At 44.2% G+C, this 26,589-nt stretch overlaps 2 protein-coding genes across 9 annotated transcripts in view; one reads left to right on the forward strand and one right to left on the reverse strand.

Annotated features, from left to right (window-relative positions):
- The window catches only part of SPG21 (SPG21 abhydrolase domain containing, maspardin), a 28,504-nt gene extending 12,802 nt beyond the window's left edge, over positions 1–15,702 (forward strand). The window contains exons 4-9 of one of the 2 annotated variants that reach the window (XM_003901059.3): positions 2,678–2,758; positions 4,489–4,634; positions 8,871–8,979; positions 9,744–9,851; positions 13,326–13,466; positions 14,987–15,702. In XM_003901059.3, coding sequence (XP_003901108.1) covers positions 2,678–2,758; positions 4,489–4,634; positions 8,871–8,979; positions 9,744–9,851; positions 13,326–13,466; positions 14,987–15,103 — 702 coding nt within the window. In that variant the 3' untranslated portion in view covers positions 15,104–15,702. The remainder of the gene's footprint in view (positions 1–2,677; positions 2,759–4,488; positions 4,635–8,870; positions 8,980–9,743; positions 9,852–13,325; positions 13,467–14,986) is intronic. The other variant, XM_009210405.4, reaches the window with a different exon arrangement.
- Positions 15,703–21,487: 5,785 nt separating this feature from the next.
- Positions 21,488–26,589, reverse strand: part of ANKDD1A (ankyrin repeat and death domain containing 1A) — a 64,830-nt gene continuing 59,728 nt past the window's right edge. For 6 of the 7 annotated variants that reach the window (XM_031668555.1, XM_021940654.2, XM_031668554.1 and 3 more), the window contains one exon: positions 24,662–25,207. In XM_031668555.1, coding sequence (XP_031524415.1) covers positions 24,942–25,207 — 266 coding nt within the window. In that variant the 3' untranslated portion in view covers positions 24,662–24,941. Of the gene's footprint in view, positions 21,574–24,661; positions 25,208–26,589 lie in introns of those variants that run through there. The other variant, XM_031668556.1, reaches the window with a different exon arrangement.

The raw sequence follows: 26,589 nt of genomic DNA on the forward strand, positions 1-26,589 counted from the left end.
GTGCTGTCCAACAGCGTTTCTCGCTCCACAGTGGCAGATCATGAGAGCCTTGGCTTCTGGCTGGATGTTTCTTCTTTGCCCTCAAGGTTCTCGCTGTGGGCTTTCCCTGTTTCGTTAGGAGGATAGTTAATCAAGAAAAGGTCAACAGCGTCTTGATCAGAATGTTCAGCTCCATGAGGTTGTGGAACTTATTTGATATTTGTTAGTATCTAGCAGTTACAATGCACAGACCTTTTTAAAATTTTTTTTGTTGTAATTGTAGATTCACATGCAGTGTAAAAAATAGTTCAGAGAAATATCCTTTTTACACATTTCCCCAGTTTCCGCCAAACCTTTGCAAAACTGTAGTACAATATCACAACCAGGATATTGATATTACTACAATCTACCAATCTCATTCAGGTTTCTCCAGTTCTGCTTGAACACATTTGTTTGTATGTATTAAGTTGTGTATAATTTTGTCACCTGTGTGGGCATGGATATTTATAAATTAAAGACTCCATGAAAATATCATCCCCTTTCTTTTAGGCTATCATCTGACTCAAATTCTCAAACTTTCTGCTAGGGAGAATCGGTTCCCCATTCTTTCTTGGCATGGTGGAAGTTTTACCCACAAATAGAATTTTAATAATAAAAGTCATACATCAAATCTAAAATGATCCCATAATTCATTTGGCAGTATCCATTCCACTGATTCATCAGTAACAAAATGAACCTAAGTGCTTAAACAATAAGCCTGTTAGACGAGGTTTTTTGGGATTTTTTTTTGTTTTTGTTTTTGTTTTTTGGTGACGGAGACTCGCTCTGTCGCTCCAGCTAGAGTGCAGTAGTATGATCTCGGCTCATGCAACCTCCACCTCCCAGGCTCAAGCAATTCTCATGCCTCAGCTTCCCCAGTAGCTGGGATTACAGCTGCCTGCCACCATGCCTGGATAATTTTTGTATTTTTTTGGTAGAGATGGGGTTTCACCATGTTCCCCAGGCTGGTCTCAAACTCCTGACCTCAAGTGATTCCCCTGCCTCAGCTTCCCAAAGCGGTGGGATTACAAGCGTGAGCCACTGCGCCCAGCCAGTGGGTTTTATATGTACATAAAAAAGGAATTCCTGACCAGGCGCGGTGGCTTACGCCTGTAATCCCAACACTTCGGGAGGCCGAGGTGGGTGGATCACGAGGTCAGGAGATCGAGACCATCCTGGCTAACACAGTGAAACCCCGTCTCTACTAAAAATACAAAAAAGAAAGAAAATTAGTCGGGCGTGGTGGCACACGCCTGTAGTCCCAGCTACTTGAGAGACTGAGGCAGGAGAATCGCTTGAACCCAGGAGGCAGAGGTTGCAGTGAGATGAGATCGTACCACTGCACTCCAGCATGGGTGACAGAGTGAGACTCCATCTCAAACAACAAAAAAAGGAATTCTTAGGGGACAAACCTGAGTCCCTTAGAAATGAGTTTGTGACTTGTACTTCTTTTTCCTCATCATTGCCAGCATTAATAGACAGGCTACATATAGTCAAGTACCATACTTCTTTTTCACAAACAGAAGTACAATAGCCTGGCATGGTACTTCTGTTGGCTCACACCCGTAATCCCAGCACTTTGGGAAGCTGAGGCAGTCAAATCGCTTGAGGCAGGCAAATCGCTTGAGCCCAGGAGTTCAAGACCAGCCTGGGCAACATGGCAAAACCCCATTTCTACAAAAAATATATATATAAAAATTAGCCAGGCATGGTGGTGCATGCCTGTGATTCCAGCTACTGGGGGGCTGAGGTGGGAGCATCGCTTGCGCCCAGGAGGTTGTGGCTGCAGTGAGCTTACAATTGTGCCAATGCACTCCAGCCTGGGTGAGAGAGAGAGAGACCCTATCTCAAAAACAAGCTGGGTGTAGTGGCTCGTGCCTGTAATTCTAACACTTTGGGAGGCCAAGGCAGGTGGATCACTTGAGGTCAGGAGTTTGAGACTAGCTTGGCCAACATGGCAAAACTGTGTCTGTACTAAAAATACAAAAATCAGCTGGGTATGGTGGTGGACATCTGTAATTTCAGCTACTCAGGAGACTGAGGTAGGAGAATCACTCAAACCCGGGAGGCAGAGGTGGAATGAGTCGAGATCGCGCCACTGCCCTCCAGCCTGGGCAACAGAGGAGACTGTCTCAAGAAACAAACACCCCAAAGTACAATAAATGAAATAGAGTAACTAAGTCATTTAAAAGAAGAGGAACAACTTTACTGAATACCCCCTTAAAGAAATGCTACCAAAAAGAGAGGGAGCTCTCCTTAGAACAAATTTTGTTTCCATCTCTCCTGAGCCATAATTCTGAATGAAATTAGATTTAAGAGAAAACCGTATTTCTTTACTGGGATGGGTTCTGGTATATTCATCCTTAAACCCCAGACTTTTTCAGCTGTTTAGAAAGGAAATTGATGGGAATTGAAATTGTTACTCATATAATATCATTAGAATGTGCTTACTTTTTATACTCTTTTAATTTGGTCTGTTAGATAAAATGTGAATTATGAAGTTTCGTAAAAAGTGAGAGCTTATTTTTACATATTTTGAATAAGGAGCAGCGCTTGAGCAAACGAGAAATGCCACTGTTTGAGTCCTAAGTTTTTCAAATACATGAATTGCATTTTTACTTTTATGATTTTTAAAATAAAATTATTGTTACTATTTCAGTTGCAGTATCCAGTTTATTGGGACCATCTTGAGTTCTGTGATGGATTCAGAAAACTTTTAGACCATTTACAATTGGATAAAGTGAGTACCCTGAAACTAATTACATACATACAATTTTTTTTTATTTTTTGAGATGAAGTCTCACTCTGTCACCCAGGCTGGAGTGCAGTGGCACGATCTCGGCTCACTGCAACCTCCACCTCCCGGGTTCAAGTGATTCTCCTGCCTCGACCTCCAAAGTAGCTGGGATTACAGGCATGTGCCACCATGCCTGACTAATTTTTGTGTCTTTAGTAAAGATGGGGTTTCGCCATGTTGGCCAGACTGCTCTCAAACTGCTGACCGCAAGTGATCCGCCCACCCCAGCCTCCCGAAGTGTTGGGATTACAGGCGTGAGCCACTGCTCCTGGCCCTCTTTTATTTTTTAATAATAGCTTTATTGCAACATAATTCATATGCCATGTAATTTACCCTTTTAAGTATACAGTTCCATGTTTTTCAGTATACTCCCAGGTATGTGCAACCATCACTGCAGTCAATGTTTTATAATTTTTTTAATGCCAAAAACCTCATATTCATTAGCAGTCGGTCCTCATCTTCCCCCTTACTAGCCCTGCAACCTAATTTACTTTTTTATCTCTATGGATTTGCCTATTCTAGATATTTTACATAAGTGGAATCATATCATATATGTGGTCTTTTTGACTGGCTTTTTTTACTTAGCATTATGAGTTTAAGGTTCATTCATGTTGAAACCAGAATCAATACTTCGTTTCTCTTTACAACTAAATCATATTTTTATAAATATGCCATATCTTGTTTAACCATTCATCAGCTGATGCACATTTGGGTTGTTTTTACCTTTTGGATGTCATGAATAATGCTGCCATGAACATTCATGTATGAGTTTTTGTGTCGACATATGTTTTCAGTTCTCTTAGGTATATGTTTAGGGGTGGAATTACTGAATCACAGTTTTCTTAGACATAAACCACTTAATGGTTTTGGGTTTTTTCTTTTTTTTTTTTTTTTTTTATTGAGACAGTCTTTCACTCTGTCACCCAGGCTGGAGTGCAGTGATGCAATCATGGCTCACTGCAGCCTCAACCTCTTGGGCTCAAGCAATCCTCCCACCTCAGCCTCCCAAGTAGCTAGGACTATAGGCACATACCACCATGCCTGGCTAATTTTTGTATTTTTAGTATACAGGCCTTTGCCATATTTCCCTGGCTTGGTTTTGTTTTCTTTTTTTCTTTCTTTTTTTGTTTTTTTAGACAGAGTCTCACTCTGTCGCCCAGGCTGGGGTGCAGTGGTGCGATCTCGACTCACTGCAACCTCCGCCTTCCGGGTTCAAGTGATTCTCTACCTCAGCCTCCTGAGTAGCTGGGACTACAGGCACGCACCACCTTGCCTGGCTAGTTTTTTGTATTTTTAGTAGAGGCGGGGTTTCACCATGCTGGCCAGGCTGGTCTTGAATTCCTGACCTCGTGATCCGCCTGCCTCAGCCTCCCATAGTGCTGGGATTATAGGCATGAGCCACTGCGCCTGGCCTGGTTTTGTTTTCTAATGCAATCTGTGAATGATATTTTTTTAAATTATATAACTTGGATGCAGAGTTGTATTATCTTGATGGACTGTGTAAATTGCATTTAAATACAATATTTTCTAAATTTCTAGCTGCTGTAAATATTTTAGTGTATTGGCTAATGATAACATATTCTGTGGTTAGTGATAATTGAAGCAACTTTTTAATACTCATGTTCAAGATTGATCAGTATTTTAGGATCTGCCTCATATTTGTTTATAATTAGGTTCATCTTTTTGGCGCTTCTTTGGGAGGCTTTTTGGCCCAGAAATTTGCTGAATACACTCACAAATCTCCTAGAGTCCATTCCCTAATCCTCTGCAATTCCTTCAGTGACACCTCTATCTTCAACCAAACTTGGACTGCAAACAGGTAAGAACAAAATTATTATTTCTGTTCAGTGAAATTTTGAAAATGTTGGCTTTTGAGTGTTTGGTATATTAGGAAGGGAAGGCTTACATCTACGTCTATATTCTGCAACTTCCTTGGCTTTTTTTTTTTTTTTTTGATACAGAATCTTGCTCTGTCACCTAGCCTGAAGTGCAATGGTACAACCACAGCTCACTGCAGCCTTTATTTCCCAGGCTTAAGCGATCCTCCTACCTCAGCCTCACAAATAGCCGGAACTACAGGCAGGCATGCGTGGCACCACACCTGGTTAATTTCTGTATTTTTTTGTAGAGATGGGATTTTGCCATGTTGCCCCATGCTGGTCTCTAACTCCAGGGCTCAAGCGATCTGCCCACCTTGGCCTCCCAAAGTTCTGGGATTACAGGCATGAGTCACTGTGCCCGGCTGTTTCTTGACTTTTAAAATTAGAAACAATTACCTTGGCCGGGCGCGGTGGCTCAAGCCTGTAATCCTAGCACTTTGGGAGGCCGAGACGGGCGGATCACGAGGTCAGGAGATCGAGACCATCCTGGCTAACCCGGTGAAACCCCGTCTCTACTAAAAAATACAAAAAACTAGCCGGGCGAGGTGGCGGGCGCCTGTAGTCCCAGCTACTCGGGAGGCTGAGGCAGGAGAATGGCCTGAACCTGGGGAGGCGGAGCTTGCAGTGAGCTGAGATCCGGCCACTGCATCCCAGCCTGGGCGACAGAGCGAGACTCCCTCTCAAAAAAAAAAAAAAAAAAAGAAACAATTACCTTTACAAAAGGAAAGAATTGAATGAACTCTAAATTCAGCTTTATTACCCTAAATTTTTAAATTTTGTTTAATATTCATTAATACACTTTTGCTGTTTCTATTCAGTACTTCTATATAACTAATACCATGTTCTGTTTATCCCACTTATTATTTTGTGTAAACAGTTCCATGTATTGACTGACATAGTTTTATTAGGCATTTGACTTTTCCCAATTCTTCATCACATTCTACAGTAAATCTTTGTACAAATTACTGGGTTTTTTCCCTTACCGATTTTTTTCCTTGAGATATGTTCTCCAAATGGAAAGACTAGAGCATTTGGTCTGTCAACAGATGTTCTGCACATCATGACCCTTGATATTAGTCTGTTCTTCCAAAAGACAGAAATGGTGGAAATGAGGCTGGGTGCAGTGGCTCACACCTGTAATCCCAGCACTTTGGGAGGCTGAGGTGGCTGGATCACCTGAGATTGGGAGTTTGAGACCAGCCTGACCAACATGGAGAAACCCCGTCTCTACTAAAAATACAAAATTAGCTGGGCATGGTGGTGCATGCCTGTAATCCTAGCTACTCGGGAGGCTGAGGCAGGAGAATCACTTGAACCCGGGCGGCAGAGGTTGCGGCGAGCCGAGATCACGCCATTGCACTCCAGCCTAGGCAACAGGAGCAAAACTCCATCTCAAAAAAAAAAAAAAACCAAAAAAAGAAATAGTGGAAATGCTTCAGGAGCAGCCAGGGGGGTACTTGTTTCCTAGGAGCCATCCTTTCATTGATTTTATCATTTTAAGTAATTGATGGGTATCTATGATGCCATACAGCTGGCCGCAGGACTTTTTTTTAAAGGCTAGAGCCTCGCCTTGCTAGCAATGAAAGAAATCTACAAATAATAATAATATTTCTATCTCTACAAATAATAATAATAATAAATTAGCCAGATACCATGGTACACAGCTGCAGTCCTAGCTAATCAGGAGGCTGAGGCAGGAGGATCGCTTGAGCCCAAGAGTTCGAGGCTGCAGTGAACCACAATCATGCCTCTGTACTCCAGGCTGGGTGACAGAGCAAGACCCTATTTCAAAAAAAAAGCCCAATGACTAAACACATCTGTATGATCAGTGTTTTCAAATAATGTATAGGGAAGTATTGTTTTCACATCTACTTAAGATTGCACTCTGATATTTTTTAGTTTTTCTGATGTTACCTTAGTAGTTACTCAGTGTTCATGCAACAATTTCTTGTATACATTAGCTACTTTACAAATCCTTCCTGTCCAGATAATGCACTAAATAATGCTCATTATTTTTGGTGATTTTTATTGCTGTTCTCATTGTTAGACTGCCAAGACAGCCCCCATTCAGTTTGTGCTCTGGCACACGAGCTGCTTTTTGTCAAGTATCTGAGTGCTTACTGTGTGCCACACGCTGAGGATACAGGAGTGAGCAAAGCCAACAGGGTCTACCCCTTACAGAGCATACTTAGACCTCATCACCTTCAAAAGATAAGAAAGTGATGGGGCTGGGAGAGAACTTACAGAGTTAACTGGAAGGTGACTCAGTGTTCCTTTTGAGGGAAGCTCAACTTCCAACAAGGCTGTCCCAATGAAAATAAGCATCAGAAGGTAGTTTGCACCTCATCTAAGTAATTTTCATCATAGGTTTAGAGAAATTAGTGTTTACCCTCCAAGATGGCTCTTAACAGTTGAAATTAATGGAATAAATATAAACTAAAGATCATATATAGAAATCCATAAAGATCTGACCAGTCACAGTGGCCCACACCTATAATCCCAGCACTTTGGGAGGCAGAGGTAAGAGCATTGCTTGAGTCCAGGAGTTCTAGACCAGCCTGGGCAACATAGCAAGACCCTGCCTCTACAGAAAAAAAAATTTTTTTGAGATGAGAGTCTCACTCTGTTGCCCAGGGTAGAGTGCAGTGGCACGATCTGACTGCAACCTCCACCCCCCAGGTTCAAGTGATTCTCCTGCCTCAGCCTCCCGAGTAGCTGAGATTACAGGCGCCTGGCTAAATTAGCCCCTGGCTAATTTTTGTAGTTTTAGTAAGAGACAGGGTTTCACCATCTTGGCCAGGCTGGTTTTGAACTCCTGACCTCGTGATCCACCCACTTTGGCCTCCCAAAGTGCTGGATTACAGGCATGAGCCACTGCACCTGGCTCAGTAAATTTTTTTTTTTTTTTTTTGGAGAGGGAGTCTGGCTCTGTCACCCAGGCTGGAGTGCAGTGGCACGATCTCTGCTCACTGCAAGCTCCGTCTCCCGGGCTCACGCCATTCTCCTGCCTCAGCCTCCCGAGTAGGTGGGACTACAGGCACGCGCCACCATGCGCGGCTAATTTTTGGTATTTTTAGTGGAGAGAGGGTTTCACCGTGTTAGCCAGGATGGCCTCCCAAAGTGCTAGGATTACAGGCGTGAGCCACGCCTGGCCCCGGCTCAGTGAATTTTTTAAAAATTAGCCAGGCCTGGTAGTGCGAGCCTGTAGTCCCAGCTACTTGGGAGGCCAAAGTGGAAAGATCACTTAGCAGGAGTTTGAGGCTACAGTGAGCTATGATCACAATACTGCACTTCAGCCTGGGCAACAGAGTGAGACCCTGTCTCTAAAAATTTTTTTTTAATTGTTTCAATGAAAAAATAAAAAGAGGCCAGGAGTGGCTCACGCCTGTGTTCCCAGCACTGTGGGAGGCTGAGGTGGGTGGATCACTTGAGGCCAGGAGTTTGCCACTAGCCTGGCCAACATTGCAAAAGCTCATCTTTACTAAAAATACAAAAGTTAGCCGGGTGTGATGGCATGCACCTGTAGTCCCAGCTACTCGAGAGGCTGGGGCATGAGAATTGCTTGAGCCCGGGAGGCAGAGGTTGCAGCCAGCTGAGATCACACCACTGCACTTCCAGCGTGGGCAACTGAGACTCTGTCTCCAAAAATAATAACAATAATAAATTGAAAAAATAAATCCATAAATATCAATTTGTCTTGAATTAGCCAAGTTGAATCTAATAGTAGCAAATTTGGGGAGTTGCAATAACTTTCAAATTGGGATTTTTGAAATCTATTTTGAAATATCAATCAGTAAAAAGATAATATCAACCAGAAGGAAAGAATATTTCTCTTAATGCTCAGTTTTCCAAAGGAAATAGTTTAATCCTTGGAAATAGGGCCAGTAAGGAAAAAAAAAATCTTGGACTCATCAGGATGTCTATCTCAGTAAATGTATTTTGAAATATCACTTATAATTATCCTAAATCCTCAAATAAAAGTTTAATTACGTGAACCCATAACTGTTTGGAAACTTGGGAAAGTGTGTATAAAAACCAAATGCTGAGCTCTTTGGAGGAGGGGATTAGGACTTTTTATTTCTAGAGCCTAAGCTAATACAAAGCTTTAATGTTCAATGAATATTTGCCATGTGTAGTCTCGGAAGTTTAAATTATGAAGTCTTTGTGTTTTACAGCTTTTGGCTGATGCCCGCATTTATGCTCAAAAAAATAGTTCTTGGAAATTTTTCATCTGGCCCGGTGGACCCTATGATGGCTGATGCCATTGATTTCATGGTAGACAGGGTAAGGATCATGACATTGGGGTGGGGACACATTGTATTGGGAATTTTTACATCTACTTGGTTCCAGAAGACAGATCTGTCTCACAAGTATGTGTTAGAGGTATTTGCTAAGCAGATTAATACATCTGAGCAGATATTATTGCTGGTAAGGGCTTGTCTACATTAGTGCTTCCCACCAGCTGTTTGTCAAAATCACTTAGGGAAGCTTTCAAAAATATAGATTGTAAGGCCTCACAGCAGACCATCCATCTGGCATCCCTGGGCATGGGATCTGTGAATCTATTTTTACTTCAGTCTTTTCCTTTACTCACCAGGTATATCTGATGAACCAGGTCTGTTGGCTTGCATTTAGGAACTCCTGGGCTAGATGATTTCTCAAGTCTCTTCTAGCTCTAAGATCCCTTAAAGGTTTATCTTAAAAAAAATACAAAAAAAAAAACCAAAAACATGTATCTGTCACCTTTGAGCAGTAGGAATTGGCTTGCTGCCCATGGGCACCTGCCTGGAGTAGGCAGTGTAGGCTGAGAGCTATAGAAGGCCAGGTTTCATTGGTTTGTATCCAGGTTTCCAGAATAGAAAAATGCCACCACCTCCTGAGAAGCCCAGTTCATGGTCTCTCACCTATGTTGTGGTTCCTCACTGGTGACTTTTCTGGCCCCACCACAGATGATACCACCTTTATAAGCACAAATGTTGTCTGTGGATTTAATGTAAATGTGAAAAATAAAATTATTTCAAAAACTTTACCTGTGTTTCTTCCTGCAGCTAGAAAGTTTGGGTCAGAGTGAACTGGCTTCAAGACTTACCTTGAATTGTCAAAATTCCTATGTGGAACCTCATAAAATTCGGGACATCCCTGTAACCATTATGGATGTAAGCTTCCTTTTAAGTAAAATAGCTGCTTTGCTTTTTAAAATGTGTCTGTCAAGATCTCCTAAAAAACTATTTGATAACTTTCAATGTGCCTCTTCAAATGCTGCCTTGGCTTTTGTTTTTACCCTCCAGCTTTCTCAATTCCAAAATAATCTGTTTATTGCTTATCTTGGATTTCTTTCTGGCAGGAATAACACCACTGAAATCAAAATAGACTGAACACAGAGACTTATGCCTGTAATCCCAGCGCTTTGGGAGGCTGAGGCAGGAGGACTGCTTGAGTCCAAGAGTTCAGGACCAGCCTGGGCAACATAGCGAGACCCTGTCTTCTATTTATTAGAGAAGATAAAAATAAAAATGAATCAAAATAAATTTAAACAAGGGAGTCTACCCATTTGATGTATTTTTGCTGTTCTCATCAATAGATACTGCGCCTTAGCCATTACATATATGGGCAGCAAAGAGAAGGTGCTTCACAAGAGTGGAGAATCAAGAATTCCATAGTCTAATTACCACAAAAGCTTGCTTATTTTTTCATTGTGGTAAAATATATGTTACAAATATGCCATTTTAACCATTTTTAAGTGCATAGTTGAGTGGCATTAAGTATATTCACAGTTCTGCAACTATCACCATTTTCACATTTTCATCATTCCAAGAAGAAATTCCATACCCATTAAACAATAACTCCTGTGCCCTTTTTTACCCCGGCCTCTGATAAGCAACAGTCTATTTTCTGTCTGTAAAAATTTGCCTATTCTAGGAACTTCATATAAGTGGAATCCTACAACATTTATCCTTTTGTGCGGCTATTTCACTTAGCATAATGTTTCACAAGACTTATCTTGAAATGTTATACATGTGTCAGAATGTCATTTATTTCTTTTTTTTTTGAAACCGTCTCACTCTGTTCCTCAGGCTGGAGTGCAGTGGCACAATCTCAGCTCACTGCAACCTCTGCCTCCCAGGCCCAAACAATCCTCCCTCCTCAGCCTCCTGAGCAGCTTGGACCACAGGTGCACACCCACTACATCTGGCTAATTTTTTGTAGAGATGGGGTTTCACCATGTTGCCTATGCTGGACTCAAACTCTGAGACTCAAACTGTCTGCCTGCCTGGGCCTCCCAAAGTGCTATTACAGACATGAGCCACCACGCCCAGCCTGTCATTTCTTTTTAAAGCTGAATAATATCCACCAATAAAACCAATGTTGGTTTATACCACATTTTGTTTATCCATTCATCCGTCAGTGGATACTTGGGCTCTGTTCAGCTTTTGGCAATTGTGAATAATGCTTCTATGAACATTGGTATAAAAGTGTATGTTTGGGCAGGGCACAGTGGCTCACACCTGTAATCCCAGCACTGTGGGAGGCTGACTCAGGATGATTGCTTGAGCCCAGGAATTCGAGACCAGTCTGGGCAATATAGGAGACCCTGTCTCTACTACTAATAAAAAAAATTAGCCGGACATGGTGCCACATCCCTGTGATCCCAGTTACTTGAGAGCTGAGGTGGGAGGATCACCTGAGCCTGGAGTGAGCCATGATCCTGCCACTGTGCTCCAGCCTGGGCAACAGAGTGAAACCCTGTCAAAAAATGTATGTATATTTGAGTTCCTGCTTTTAATTCTTTTTTATTTATTTTAAAATTATTTTAAAAAAATAATTTTTTGTTTTTTATTTTTGTAGGTACATAGTAGATGTATCCTACTTTTAATTCTTTTGGACATATTGTTTGAAGTAGAATTGCACTTTTTGAAGAACCGCCATACTGTCTTCCACAGTGGCTGTACCATTTCATGTTCCCACCAACAATGCACAAAGGTGCCAGTTTCTCTATATCCTGGACATTTATTTCTGGTTTTTTGGTTGGTACTCATCCTAATGGATGTGAATTGGTATCTCACTATGGTTTCAACTTACTGAAAAAAAAATATATGATTATTTTGCCTTATAAATGGATTTGTTCCTAAATTCAAATAATATGGTTTTTGTTTTTTTGTTTTTGAGATGAAGTCTCGCTCAGTTGCCCAGGCTGGAGTGCAATGGCGTGATCTCAGCTCACTGCAAGCTCTGCCTCCCGGGTTCATGCCATTCTCCTGCTTCAGCCTCCCAAGTAGCTGGGACTACAGGCGCCCGCCACCACATCCAGCTAATTTTTTGTATTTTTAGTAGAGACGGGGTTTCACCATGTTAGCCAGGATAGTCTCAATCTCCTGACCTCATGATCTGCCCACCTCAGCCTCCCAAAGTGCTGGGATTACAGGCATGAGCCACTGCACCCAGCCAAATATGGTATTTTTAATAATCGGTTTTTGTCAGGAAATTATCCGTTATTAGCGTGTAAACAACTTCTTATCCTCTGCCATAATCGCTGCATTCTAACATTTACCGTAACATAGAACAAGCTTTTCAATGGTCCTCACAGGACATTTGTTCTGCTTGCTCTTCTTTCAAAGCTGTGCTCACCCCCTGGGTTCATGGTCACTGAAAACGGCCTATAAGTTTTAGTTGGAGATGTACTTAAACATACAGATTTAGTATGGTATATTTAGTGTACAATACTTTTTGCTTCTTTTACTTTTTGAAAAATTTTGTTGCATGTAAAAACATAAATGTGTATGGGTATTGAAAAATGTCTAGAATCATATGCTGCAAACTGGCTTCCCCAAGAAAGAGTAGCTTATACTCTTTACATTTTTTTGGAATTTTTTTCACTGAGCCTAAATGACTTAGGTTGTTGCTTTAAGTTAATAATAAAAGTAAAAAGTTATTTGGGGGCCTCATGATCTTTTTGAAATTTATTGGCATTTGCAATGATTGTTCTCTATTATTCTGTTAATCTACTTAGCTATATTTGAGGAAAAAGGAAGTTCATGGTAGAATTTCCCCCCACCCCAGCCGAGCCCGGTGACTCACATTTGTAATCCCAGCATTTTGGGAGGCTGAGGCGGGCAGATCACCTGCGGTCAGGAGTTCAAGACCAGCCTGGCCAACATGGTGAAACCCCGTCTCTACTAAAAATACAAAAATTAGCCAGGTATGGTGGCACATGCCTGTAATCCCAGCTACTCAGGAGGCTGAGGCAGGAAAATCGCTTGAACCCAGGAGGTGGAGGTTGCAGTGAGTCCAGATGGTACCACTGCACTCCAGCCTGGGCGACAGAGCAAGACTCCATCTCAAAAAAAAAAAAAAAAAAGAACTTCCCCCCACCAAAAGAATGCAGGAGATGCTCTGCAGCAAAATCTGTAGCTATTGTCCTAGGTTGGACTTAGAAGTCACCAGGGATCAGCAGTGGAGGTAGTTCAGGCTGCTAGGGGTTCAGAATTGTCTCTTCATATGAAAGGAATACTTAGGGTAGCATTTCCATAGTGTGAAAAGAACATATTAAAACACCAATCAATTACAGCTTTGTGTATGTGTGTGTGTGTTTTACCTTTCCTATGGTGCTGAAGCTTTATGTTTTTTTAAAGGTGTTTGATCAGAGTGCACTTTCAACTGAAGCTAAAGAAGAAATGTACAAGCTGTATCCTAATGCCCGAAGAGCTCACCTGAAAACAGGAGGCAATTTCCCATACCTGTGCAGAAGTGCAGAGGTGAATCTTTATGTACAGGTAAGGCCTAGCTTGAAACCCAGAGCACTCTGAGCCCAACATACGTTTGCAACATAAAGCCTTTTTTTTTAATGGACTAGTAAGGGAATCAGGGAACTACAGAATTCCTTGTAGGAATGAGGCATTGACTTGATAAAAGTGGTTTACATTTATAATTTGTAGGATAATGTGAACAGGTGTATTAGAGATCCCTTTTCTAAGGACAGCAGGCCTGCATTCACACACTGAGGTTACCATTGGTATGATGTGACCTTGCCCTCTGGACATAGTGAATTCCGTCAGAGCAAGACATCCGACCTAAATGGGGTCAATCTGAGTCCTGTGAAGTGACTTCTTGATCTAATTTTAATGCACTAAAAGAAAACCCTGCCAAGCGCAGTGGCTCATGCCTGTAATCTCAGCACTTTGGGAGGCTGAGGTGGGCAGATCACAAGGTCAGGAGTTCAAGACCAGACTGGCTAATATAGTGAAACCCTGTCTCTACTAAAAATACAAAAAAATTAACTGGACATGGTGGCGTGCACCTGTAGTCCCAGCTACTCAGGAGGCTGAGGCAGAAGAATCTCTTGAACCCTGGAGGCAGAGGTTATAGTGAGCCGAGATGACACCATTGCATTCCAGCCCGGGCGACAGAGCAAGACTCCATCTCAAAAAAAAAAAAAAAAAAGAAAGCACTAACAAACACCATCCCTTCATACTCTAACTAAATGGATAATAGAATAGCAGTGAAGGGTGAGTGCCCTGGCAATTTGGCAAGAAGAATCAAGAGCCTTAAAAAACCAGTCATATTCCTTGATCCTGTCATCCCCTTATAGAAGACAGGGTCCTAAAGACAGGATCCTAAACAGGAAAACTTGGTGCCCGGAGATATTCATCATAGCAGCACTAGTCACAGTAGCAGAAGATTGGAAGGACCTAACTCAGCGGAAGGGAAGGGTAAACGTCTCATGAGCATGCACCGTCTAAGATGTCTCAGGAGACTCTGCAGGGACTCAGGGAGACTGCTCAGGGAGTGAGGAACAAAGATCCCAAATGTAGTTTCAAAAAATTCTTTGACTTTTCTCTATTTAGTATGTATTCGTCTGTAAATTTTAGAAGTATAAGACATTTGTCTACTATGGTGATGTTTTCCTACCAAACTTTTTATAGAGGGCAGTATACATTTTACTCTGTAATGCAGCTATTTAAAATAATGATTCTGGCAGGGTGCGGTGGCTCACACCTGTAATCCCGTCTCTTTGGGAGGCCGAGACAGATGGATCACCTGAGATCAGGAGTTTGAAACCAGCCTGGCCAACATGGTGAAACCCTGTCTCTACTAAAAATACAAAAATTAGCTGGGCATGGTGGCAGGCACCTGTAATCCCAACTACTCAGGAGGCTGAGGCAGGAGAATTGGGTGAACCCGGGAGGCAGAGGTTGGAGTGAGCAAGATAGTACCACTGCACTCCAGCCTGGGCGACAAGAGTGACTGTCCAGCTCAAAAAATAAAATAAAATCATGATTCTGCATTTCAACAGATACATTTGCTACAATTCCATGGAACCAAATACGCAGCCATTGACCCATCAATGGTCAGTGCCGAGGAGCTTGAGGTACAGAAAGGCAGCCTCGGCATCAACCAGGAGGAGCAGTAGTGTGTGTCTCGCTGTCAATGATGAGTTGACCCGGTGTGTTCTCGTATGGTCAGTGGCATCAGCGCCCGCCAGCCGGCCTTTTCCTTCAGGTTTGTCAGGCTCACCGGTTCTCACTGTGTCTGGGAAGTAGGACTGATGGTCATCTTCGTGACAGGCAGCAGCTCCACTAAGCCTGAGCAAGTGTTCCCTCTTGGTTTTCTTAGCTTTTGAATTTGAAGAAGTATTTTCGAAGATTCCCATTTTAAGAACCATGCAAATTTTGCTACCAAAAGTCTTCACCACTGTGTTCTTAAATGAATGTTAACTTCTGAGGTTTGGAACTTTGTGGTGTTTTTTTCCTTCTTTTCTTTTCCATTCTTCTTTCTTTCTTTTTATGTTGTTTGCTGTAAATGCTGCACATCCAGATTGCATATTGGGACATTGGTTATTTTATGCTTTCTTGGATATAACCATGATCAGAGTGCCATGGCCACTACCCCACTGTTTGCTGTCCTGCAAATCAACTGCTTTTAATTTACACTTAAGCAAATTGTTTTGAGTGTTAGCTACTGCCTTTCTAGATATTACAGTCATTTGGAATAAAAATTCAGTTTCACTGAGTCGCTTTTGTGATTATTGTTGCTGCCCAACTGGGCTACACAGGCTTAGGACTTTCTGAGGAGTAGGTCATGGTTGTCAATTCTGTGTGACTTTGGGTAAGTTACTTAATCTCCATGAAGTACAGTTTGCACATCATAAAATAACCCTAAGCTATCGTTTATTGATCTACTGTGTGCCAGGTACCTTTCTTATCTTCATTCTTTCCCCTGAGTGGAAATGTTTAAACCCACATAAAGTAGAGAAAATGGCATAATAAATGATGTCCCCATCACCCAGCTTCAAAAATTATCAACTCTCAGTCTTGCTTATGTCTTTTTTTTTTTTTTTTTTTTTTGAGACGGAGTTTCGCTCTTGTTGCCTAGGCTGGAGTGCAATGGCGTGATCTCAACTCACCACAACCTCCACCTCCTGAGTTCATGCCATTCTCCTGCCTCAGCCTCCCGAGTAGCTGGGATTACAGGCATGCACCACCACCCTGGCTAATTTTGTATTTTTAGTAGAGTCAGGGTTTCTCCATGTTGGTCAGGCTGGTCTCGAACTCCCGACCTCAGGTGATCCGCCCGCCTCAGCCTCCCAAAGTGCTGGAAATACAGGCGTGAACTGCCGTGCCCAGCCTTGTTCATCTTTTAACCTACCCGCATTTCTTCCACACATGCTGCTATCGCTAAATTATTTTAAAGCCATTTCTGGTGCTGTATCATTTCATCTGTAAGTATTTCTATGTGTACCTTTAAAATACAGCCTTAATACCATTATCACACTTAAAAATTTACCGATAATTCCTTCAATTATTTACCAATAATTCCTTCACTATATTGTCTAATAATCCAGTGAATGTTCTCACTCACAATTATTCCATAATTTTTTTTTTAGGTGACTTGTTCTAATCGGGTTTCATATATAGTCCACACTTTGTATTTGATTGAAGTGTCTCTTAGATTCCTTTTCAACTGGAAGCTCCTCCTCCCTCTATTTTTTTCTTGCCATATATTCAGTGAAGAAGCAGGTTCATTTGCCCTGTAGTTGCCCCACAGTCCAGATTTTCCAGCTGCAGCCTCATGGTGTCCTTCCACTTGTTTCTCTGTCCCTGGTATTTCCTGTAAACTGGTAGTTACATCAAGAGGCTTGATCAGGTCAAGCTCGATCTTTTTGGCAAGAACACTGCATAGGTGGGGCTGTGTGTTTCTCTTGCCTCATCTCAGGAGGCACATCACATCTGGTTGTGTCTAAGTTGTTATGATTGCTGGGTGTGTTCAGGCATCATCAGCCTGATCCAGTCCTGAGAAAGTCTCCTGCTGGCTTAGCTGCCACTGCTGACCATTGCACAGATGCATCATTCCATTAGGGGTTGCAGAACAGTAATAATACTAATTTTTATCTTTCCTTCTGCATTTATTAACTGGAAATTACCAATTTAAAAAAACCAAAAACTTGCCCTCATCAACTGCTTGGTTTCGCTGAGGTACAATTTAGACAGAAAAATAAGCATCAGCGCTTCTTTCCCTTTATGTGCCAGGTTTCGGAATATTGGGTTGGCCATACCCTCTTAGACTTCATCCCCAGTACAGCCCTGATTATCCTGACTTTACAGGTGAGGACCTGGAGACTGGGAGAGGTCAAGAGACTTGCTCAGGGTCAAGCAGTAAGGGGTGGAGCTGGGATGCCAACTTGAGTCTGACCATCCCTAAAACCAGTGATCTTTCCACAAAGGGGCCACAGTGTCTTCTCTATCTGTGGCTTGACAACAGTCGTGAGTTATGGAAACACTTGGTAAACCATAAGGGCGAAGCTTGACATTTTAACTAGTAGCATCTGAGGCTACTAGAGCCGTCTGACAGCTTTAACTACTCCCCAGCTCTGCACCCTGATGACTGCAAGTTGTCATTGCCAGCCCTGATCAATTTTGAGTACTGGTCTTGAATGCGTACTCAGGCCTATCAGGCCAGCCTTTGACAGGCATCCCAGCCTTCGACAGACTACCAGGCTAAAGCTGGTAGTCTAGCCCTATTATCTTAGGTCCTGGCATCACTGTTCCTTGGAATCCCCAGTTAGGAACGCAGCCATCTTAGACCCTCCACCCCCACTCACTCCTCCACCCCCATGTCTCAGGCTGAAGTGGATGTGGAGATGAAATTTGGCGTGCAAGATGTTTATTAAGGATCAACATCTGTGGCCTGGTGTGGTGGCTCACACCTGTAATCCCAGCACTTTGGGAGACCAAGGAGGTTGGATCACCTGCGGTCGGGAGTTCAAGACCAGCCAGGCCAACATAGAAAAACCCAGTCTCTACTAAAAATACAAAAAAAATTGCCAGACCTGGCGGCATGTGCCTGTAACCCCAGTTACTCGGGAGGCTGAAGCCGGAGAATCACTTGAACCAGAGAGGCGGAGGTTACAGTGAGCTGAGATGGTGCCACTGCACTCCAGCCTAAGCAATAGAGTGAGACTCAATCTTCACAACAAAACAAAACAAAAAAATCTGTGAAAGGAAGATGGATTGGGCAGACAGCGAAATTGAACTGTGATGCAGGCCTGATCAAGTACCCGCCAACTCGGTAGGGCACACAGGAGCTTGAAGTGCCCACTGGAATATTTTCATGGAGAACTAAAATGGCTGGGTCTCTATGCTCAGTTCCCAGAGGCAGCTGCCCTGGGGAAGGCAGGGTGTTCGGTGGGGCAGCTCTCTGCAGCTGAGGCGGACACTGAAGGACTGACAGCTGGAGGCCGTCTGCCCAGTGCACTCCCGCAGCTGGATGGAAAGGCCTTCCTGGAAGAAGGGGGTCCAGGCAGTGCATTTCCACATCTACTACACCCACATCCCCTGACTCTCAGAGATCTAGCAACTTGCCTCCAGACTTCAGCATTCCTCACTACAGGCCAGGCTTTGGCATCTCTTGCCCAGACTACTGCAGTCCTCACTGGCTCCACCAGCCATCTCCTCCCACCCCCACCCAGCTTCTGTGTGGTCCACACGCAGGTCTGATCTTGTCACTTGCCAGTGCATGAACACTAAGGACCTCTGTTGTGGAAATCAGACCACAGTTTCAGAAACTCTGAAGTAGGACTGTAACCATTTACTGAAACTCTGCACACGGGAAGAGATGAGGGGCGCAACCTCCACTAAGAGCCAGGGACTCCACCTCAGTTCTTAACCTGTGCATTTTATGGGTTCATTTTGATACATGATGTGATCCAGGGCCTGCACCCACTTCTAGAAGTTACCTTGGGATCCACAGGAGAAAGGCTTTGCACTTTAAGTATATAAACCTGCTTACTATATGTGAATAGTTTTAAGTACAGTATATATCTTGAAAAGGGGCCAGGCGCAGTGGCTCACGCCTATAATCCCAGCACTTCGGAAGGCCGAGGTGGGCAGATCACGAGGTCAGGAGATCGAGACCATCCTGGCTAACATGGTGAAACCCCATCTCTACTAAAAATACAAAAAAAATTAGCTGGGCATGGTGGCCTGTGCCTGTAATCCCAGCTACTTGGTGGCAGGCTGAGGCAGGAGAATTGCTTGAACCTGGGAATCGGAGCTTGCAGTGAGCCAAGATTGCGCCACTGCACTCCAGCCTGGTGACAGAGTGAGACTCTGTCTCAAAAAAAAAAAAAAAAAAGGAAAAGGGAGGGGAGTAACTGTAAGTAAATACACATTGGAAAAGTAATTTAAATATACATTTTAGAAACAAGGAGAGTCACAATTAGCAAGGGAAAGTAGACTCTGAAAGGACAAGCAGATGTGTGTTTTCCAAAGGTGGAGTCTATTCTGTTCAGTTTCCACTTTATGAGACATCTAATTTTTGGTGATGGGGTGGGGAACAATTTCCAACGCATCTGCACCCCTCCCCCTCCCACCCCTCAGGTCACAGCTCCCCCTCCTTCCATGCATCCTGTGCTGCAGCCACACCACGCCACGCCCCGAGGGGGGGTCCCTCTCCACACCTGTTGGCCATTGCTCAGGCTGTGCTCTTGGCTTGGACTGCCCTTTCCCCACTTCCGTCTCCTCTGTGAGCTTCATCCCCGTCCTTTCATCCTTCCTCCAGGAAGAAGTCCCATGGTTGTTTGCACCCATCCATTGCAGCGGGGACTGCACCCTATTTCAGTTATTGGTGTGCAAGCCCTTCTCCCCCACTAGACCATAAGCTTGGGGAAAAGGAGGGAACTGTGGGCTCTCATCTCTGTACCCACTCCTGGCAGACCACCTGGCACAAAATCCACTCAGGAAGTATTCACTGGCAGTGAGTTGAGCCGTTGTGCTTACATAGCACCAATCTGTGACAGCTTGTCTGACCTGGAATTTCGCCCTGTATTTCCCAAAGAAAAGAAATGAGTACTGGATTTGAGAGATATATTTCAACATTTCAATTTTATTGTATTTAAGAACTTTTTTGTCTCAGAAAAAAATTACAAAATTCATTGTATAAAATTCATCCAGAGAAATGATTTCAGTCCTGTAGTACCAAAGAAATATCTGCTGAGAGAAATACTATTTTGGGAAGTAGTTAATAATTTTACAATATGCAATAGAAGCAGACACACAAACAACTACAATGTGGATACAAGTTTTGTCAAATAATCAGGAGAAAAATGAATAAAAATCACAATGGCAAATGGCTGTCCAAATTTTCTAAGACCAACTTTATAGTGCTGTGAAGGAAAGTATGAATATGAGACTCTCAACACTTGTGCATCCATGAAAATTGAATTATTTTGGTTTAAAGATCGAATTTCGGAAAACTGAAAATAATTTTTGTAATTTCAAGGTAAAAAAATCTTTACTTTCAGAAAACACATTGTAACTGTGGTAAGCCATGGCATTTATTTATGTGAATAAGATAAAAACACAGAAATTATTCTACTCTTGTTACTTAAGGTGGAAGAGGAATAATTGTGAAATTATGTTTTAATTTTCCAGCCTGGCCAACATGGCGAAACCCCATCTCTACTAAAAATACGAAAATTAGCTGGGTGTCATGGCATGCGCCTGTAAATCCCAGCTACTCGGGAGGCTGAGGCACAAGAATCTTTCAACCCAGGAGGCGGAGGTTGCGGTGAGCTGACATCTCGCCGTTGTACTCCTGCCTGGGTGAGAGACCAAGACTCTGTCTCAAAAAACAAAACAAAGGCCGGGCGCGGTGGTTCAAGCCTGTAATCCCAGCACTTTGGGAGGCCGAGACGGGCGGATCACGAGGTCAGGAGATCGAGACCATCCTGGCTAACACGGTGAAACCCCGTCTCTGCTAAAAAAATACAAAAAACTAGCCGGGCGAGGTGGCGGGCGCCTGCAGTCCCAGCTACTCGGGAGGCTGAGGCAGGAGAATGGCGTAGACCCGGGAGGCGGAGCTTGCAGTGAGCTGAGATCCGGCCACTGCACTCCAAGCTGGGGGAAAGAGCAAAAACCCGGTCCAAAAAAAAAAAAAAAAAATTTTCACCCTTAAAGTGTAGCTCAGAAAGATTTAGAGTAAGAGCATATATTTAGCTCACAACATATATGTTAGGAAACAAAAGAATGCTGATTAAATATAAATTAGTAGTAGGTAAAGTTGTCTATTTTTTTCCCTATCATGTCTCATAAGGTAATAGATCACAAATATGTTTTAGAATTTTTCTTGGGCCGGGCGCGGTGGCTCAAGCCTGTAATCCCAGCACTTTGGGAGGCCGAGACGGGTGGATCACGAGGTCAGGAGATCGAGACCATCCTGGCTAACACGGTGAAACCCCGTCTCTACTAAAAAATACAAAAAATTAGCCGGGCGAGGTGGCGGGCGCCTGTAGTCCCAGCTACTCGGGAGGCTGAGGCAGGAGAATGGCGTAAACCCGGGAGGCAGAGCTTGCGGTGAGCTGAGATCTGGCCACTGCACTCCAGCCTGGGTGACAGAGCGAGACTCCGTCTCAAAAAAAAAAAAAAAAAAGAATTTTTCTTAAGTTTCAAGAATCCAAAGATGGCCAGGCTCTATGGCTCATGCCTGTAATCCTAGCACTTTGGGAGGCCAAGGCAGATGGGTCACCTGAGGTCAGGAGTTCGAGACCAGCCTCACCAATGTGGTGAAATCCGTCTACTAAAAATACAAAAATTAGCCAGGCATGATGGCACGTGCCTGTAATCCTAGCTACTCCAGAGGCTGAGGCAGTTGAATTGCTTGAATCCAAGAGACGGAGGTTGCAGTGAGTGAAGATCAAGCCACTACACTCCAGACAGGGCAACAAGAGCAAAATTCTGTTTCTTTTTTTTTTTTTTTGAGACAGGGTCTCACTCTGTCACCCAGGCTGGAGTACAGTGGCACGATCTCGGCTCACTGCAAGCTCTGCCTCCCGGGTTCACGCCACTCTCCTGCCTCAGCCTCCCAAATAGCTGGAACTACAGGTGCCCACCACCACGCCCAGCTAATTTTTTGTATTTTTAGTAGAGACGGGGTTTCACCATGTTAGCCAGGATGGTCTCAATCTCCTGACCTCATGATCCACCTGCCTTCCCAAAATGCTGGGATTACAGGCATGAGCCACGGCGCCCGGCCAAGCGAAACTATGCTTCAAAAAAAAAAAAAAAAAAAAAAAGAATCCAAAGAAAAAACTACATCACCTGCAAAAGATGAAGAGAGAAAAGGAAGCTTTTTCTCTAAAAGCATCTCTTGACAAATAGTGCAGATATCCTCTGAACCAATTTCCTTCTGTTTAATGTACCTGTATCTTGGTTTTTTTTTTTTTTTTTCCATTTAATTTATCCTGGAGCTCTTTCCATAACAACACTTGGAAAGCATCCTCATCCTTTTACTGCTGAACAGAATTCCATTGTGTGGATGAAACATATTCTATTTCACCAGTCCCGTGTAGCCAGTCACTTGGTTTGTTTCCAATCTTTTGCTTTTTCAAAGTAATAACCTTGTATGTCTGTCATTTTGTATGCATACAGGTTTATATGTAGGACAAATTCCTAGGACTAGGATTGCTGGACCAATGGATAAAAGTATATTGTGGATGGATAATGCCAAATTACCTTTCAGAGATAGTGGCCCTGTGCACCCCATCAGGCATATGTGACCGCCAAAGCCCCTGTCAGCTGTTTTATTCTATCTCCTTTCCAGTCTCAGGCTCAATGCAGAACTTTGAGGTAAGCTTTTCTCAAACGTAGGCTCCTACACTGGCCACAGCCAGCTCTGCCACATGAAAGAGCTCAAATGAGACAGAAACAGCCTCTGGGCAGGATTTCTATCCTGCGCAGATATATTTTCCACATTCTAGGAAACCGTGAAGCTTCCAGAGCCACATTTCCCCAGAAACACATCCCCCTGCTGGTGTAGCCGAGCCCCACAACAAGCTGTGCTTGCCTGGCACCTCAAAGCCAAGCACCATGGATGCCACTTGCCATGGGTGCCTACAATTTCAAATAATGAGAAATAAGAAATTTCAGCTTCTCAGTCCCTCTAGCCAACATTTCAGGTGCACGACAGCCTCAGGTGGCAAGCAGCTACTCTCCCGGACAGGGCAGAAGATGGAACGCCCCATCCCTGGGGAAGATCACGAGGTCAGGAGATTGAGACCATCCTGGCTAACACGGTGAAACCCCGTCTTTACTAAAAAAATTAGCCGGGTGTGGTGGCGGGCGCCTGTAGTCCCAGCTACTCGGGAGGCTGAGGCAGAAGAATGGCGTGAACCTGGGAGGCGGGGTTGCAGTAAGCCAAGATCGCACCATAGCACTCCAGCCTGGCGACAGAGTGAGACTCTGTCTCAAAAGAAAAAAGAAAAAGGAAGAAGAAGAAGAAGAAAGTGTGCCAAGAACTCCAAGAGCTCCAAAGGACCATACCTGTGGGACCGGATTACCCACAAAACCCGAAACAGGCCCTTGGACCCATCCTCATGAAAAAGATCATTGTACAAACATTTGCCTGCTGGGCTCTGCATGACTCTGCATTTCAGTAGAATCAGTTGGAGGTCCATTAACAGTGATTTTTTAAAAAGCCCTTAAATGATGGTCATCTTCTCTTCAGGTGGCTCCACACGCTGAGGTCCCACGTGCCTGAAGGTCTGGCCCCCCCGTTACATGGCTGTGCACCTCCTGGGGGCACTTGGGGCTGCGTTTGCTTTCTTCCTGATGTTTTCTGTTAAAAACAAGAATCTTACTTCCTCTGTTGCCTAAGCTCTGCCTCACAGGACTGGTTTTATGTTTTAATTGCCTGCCAGAGTTTGTGTTAAAAGAAGATGCAACAACTATATTTAAGAACATTTTGGGGAAAGAAAGGTAGCGTCCCTAATCCCTCTACCCTGAAATGACTCTTAGCTTTTCCACCTGGCCTATAGCAGCTATTGGGGGGGGGGGGGTCCTTTCCTTTTTCCCCTCAATAATATGCTAGAAATATTTCCCTCAGCAATACGCTAGAAATATGTCAGGATTGGTTTTCTTCGTTGCCTCATAACTAATGGAGCCTTCACAACTGTCAGTGACGGCCTAGTGCCCCATTCTGTGGTTGCCCCATCATGTACCACGTCAGTGGGTATCACAGCGTTTAAGGCTTTTCATCATGAGCTGATTTTGTTTTTAACGAGGGGTTAGTACTAGAACCTTCTATCTTGCTTGTCTGATGATTCCACAGAACACTCTGAATCCCAAATCAGGCTTTTGAAATTGGCATACTTGGCCGGGCGCGGTGGCTCAAGCCTGTAATCCCAGCACTTTGGGAGGCCGAGGCGGGTGGATCACAAGGTCAGGAGATCGAGACTATCCTGGCTAACATGGTGAAACCCCGTCTCTACTAAAAATACAAAAAACTAGCCGGGCGCGGTAGCGGGCGCCTGTAGTCCCAGCTACTTGGGAGGCTGAGGCGGGAGAATGGCGGGAACCCGGGGGGCGGAGCTTGCAGTGAGCCTAGATCGCGCCACTGCACTCCAGCCTGGGAGACACAGTGAGACTCCGTCTCAAAAAAAAAAAAAAAAAAAAAAAAAGAAATTGGCATACTCAAATAAGTTGTGATAACCTCAGAAGGTTTATTTGACCTGATTTAACTGGTTCAACTCATATTAAGTCAGTTTTGGCTCCTATGTCTTAATGTTTGTGAAAAAGAAGTCCGAAGGTGGCTGATTCCAAAATGGAAAAAAAATATCAAGGTATATAGAAGGCTGGTAAGCAAGAGATTCTGGACAGCATCACTGGCCCCGGGGCTGTGAAGGTCATAGGGTTCAGTTTGGGCCAACACCAGGGCCAGGAGGCACTGTTGTTTGCCCAAGGGAAAAGGGGGCAGGGCTAGGGGTAGGAATCTGGAAGGCCCAGAGCCAGCATCACAGCATTCTTGTCTGAGCAGCCCTTGGAGGGCCCTGTTGCATTCCAGTGGGGGCCACCCAGCTCCTGAGAAGAAACCCAGCAGAGTACGCTCTTACCAGCCAGGTCCCTCCTGTCAATGGTCACAAGGCCCTCGAACAGTGCTTTGCTGGGGTTCTCACCAGCCGTGGACACGCCATGCAGCCAAATGAGCAGCATTCGGTGGCCGTGCTCCTGATAGCTCCTGGTGCCTGAGGACAGTGAGGGAGGAGAGAGGGAGAAAGAGCCAATGGGGCCACTTGACCAGAACGCCTGTCTATGCCACCCTGCACCGCCTCCTGAACATGCCCAGGTGGGAAAGAGGCCGAAAGCCTCCAAGGCCCTTCTCCATGCTCCAGCCAAGCTCAGCCTGGAGATGGGTAAGGGGAGTGGAGGAGCAGCCTCTCAGATGGAGGGGGAAGGGTTTGTGTCTTGGTCTCTAGAACCTCCCCAGCCCCAGGCCTTCTCCTGAACACCCACTATACACTCTGTTGGTGTCACTCTGAATGGAGAAAGAATTGACATTCATCGTTGTAGTACCATGATGCACAAACTGTACACTTCACCTCTCTGGCTGCTCAAAATAATCTGTGTCTTGCATGATAGTGGTCCTGATTTACAGATGAGAACACAGCTTAGTCAGAGACGGAGCTGGCCATGCTCTTTCCCCTGCATTGGTGGTTCTGAGACTCAGCTGCTCCTTGGAAACACCTAGGGCCCATGTCACCCCCAGAGATTCTCATGTACCTGGGTCTGGGTACAGTCTAGGCATTTAATGGTTTTAAAGTTTCCTAGGTGGTTCCAACATACAACTATGTTTGGAAAAGAATTGCCCACACGGCATGGGGTTAACATGCTATTCGGCTGGCTGTGATTCAGCTGGCTCTCCTGTGCTGGGGAAACAGATAGATGCTGGGCCACACCCATCAGGTCCAGGTCACTCCATTTGCCCCTCTGACCTTCCATGTCCCTCTTGGGGCCCTCAGCAGGCATGTCCTCACAGTGCTGCCCTTGGTGTGGTGGCACTTCCACTTGACCCAACGGTCTCAACACCATTTGTTAAATATCTCTGCCCCCACCACTGTAATGTACAAGTGCTTCTTTATCATATATGAAAGTTCTTATCTGCAGCAGCGTTTACTTTTGAACTCTGCTCTATTCCACTGATCAATTTCCATATTTTTGTGTCAGGAATCTCTCTTTTTTTTTTTTTCTTTGGGAGACAGTGTCTCACTCTATCCCTCAGGCTGGAGTGTAGTGGTGTGATCTCAGCTCACTGCAAACTCTGCCTCCCGGGTTCAAGCGATTCTCACGCCTCAGCCTCTCGAGTAGCTGGGATTACAGGAGCCCACTACCATGCCCGGCTAATTTTTGTATTTTTAGTAGAGACGGGACTTCGCCATTTTGGCCAGGCTGGTCTCGAACTCCTAACTTTAGGTGATCCCCCACCTAGGCCTCCCAGAGTGCTGGGATTATAGGCGTGAGCCACCATGCCTGATCCAGGTATCTCTTTATGTAATTTTAATTTGGCGTTATAAAAGGCTGAGTCAGGCCGGGCGCGGTGGCTCACGCCTGTAATCCCAGCACTTTGGGA

This window comes from Papio anubis, chromosome 7 (genome assembly GCF_008728515.1).
Source record: "Papio anubis isolate 15944 chromosome 7, Panubis1.0, whole genome shotgun sequence".
NCBI classification, from domain to species: Eukaryota; Metazoa; Chordata; class Mammalia; order Primates; family Cercopithecidae; genus Papio; species Papio anubis.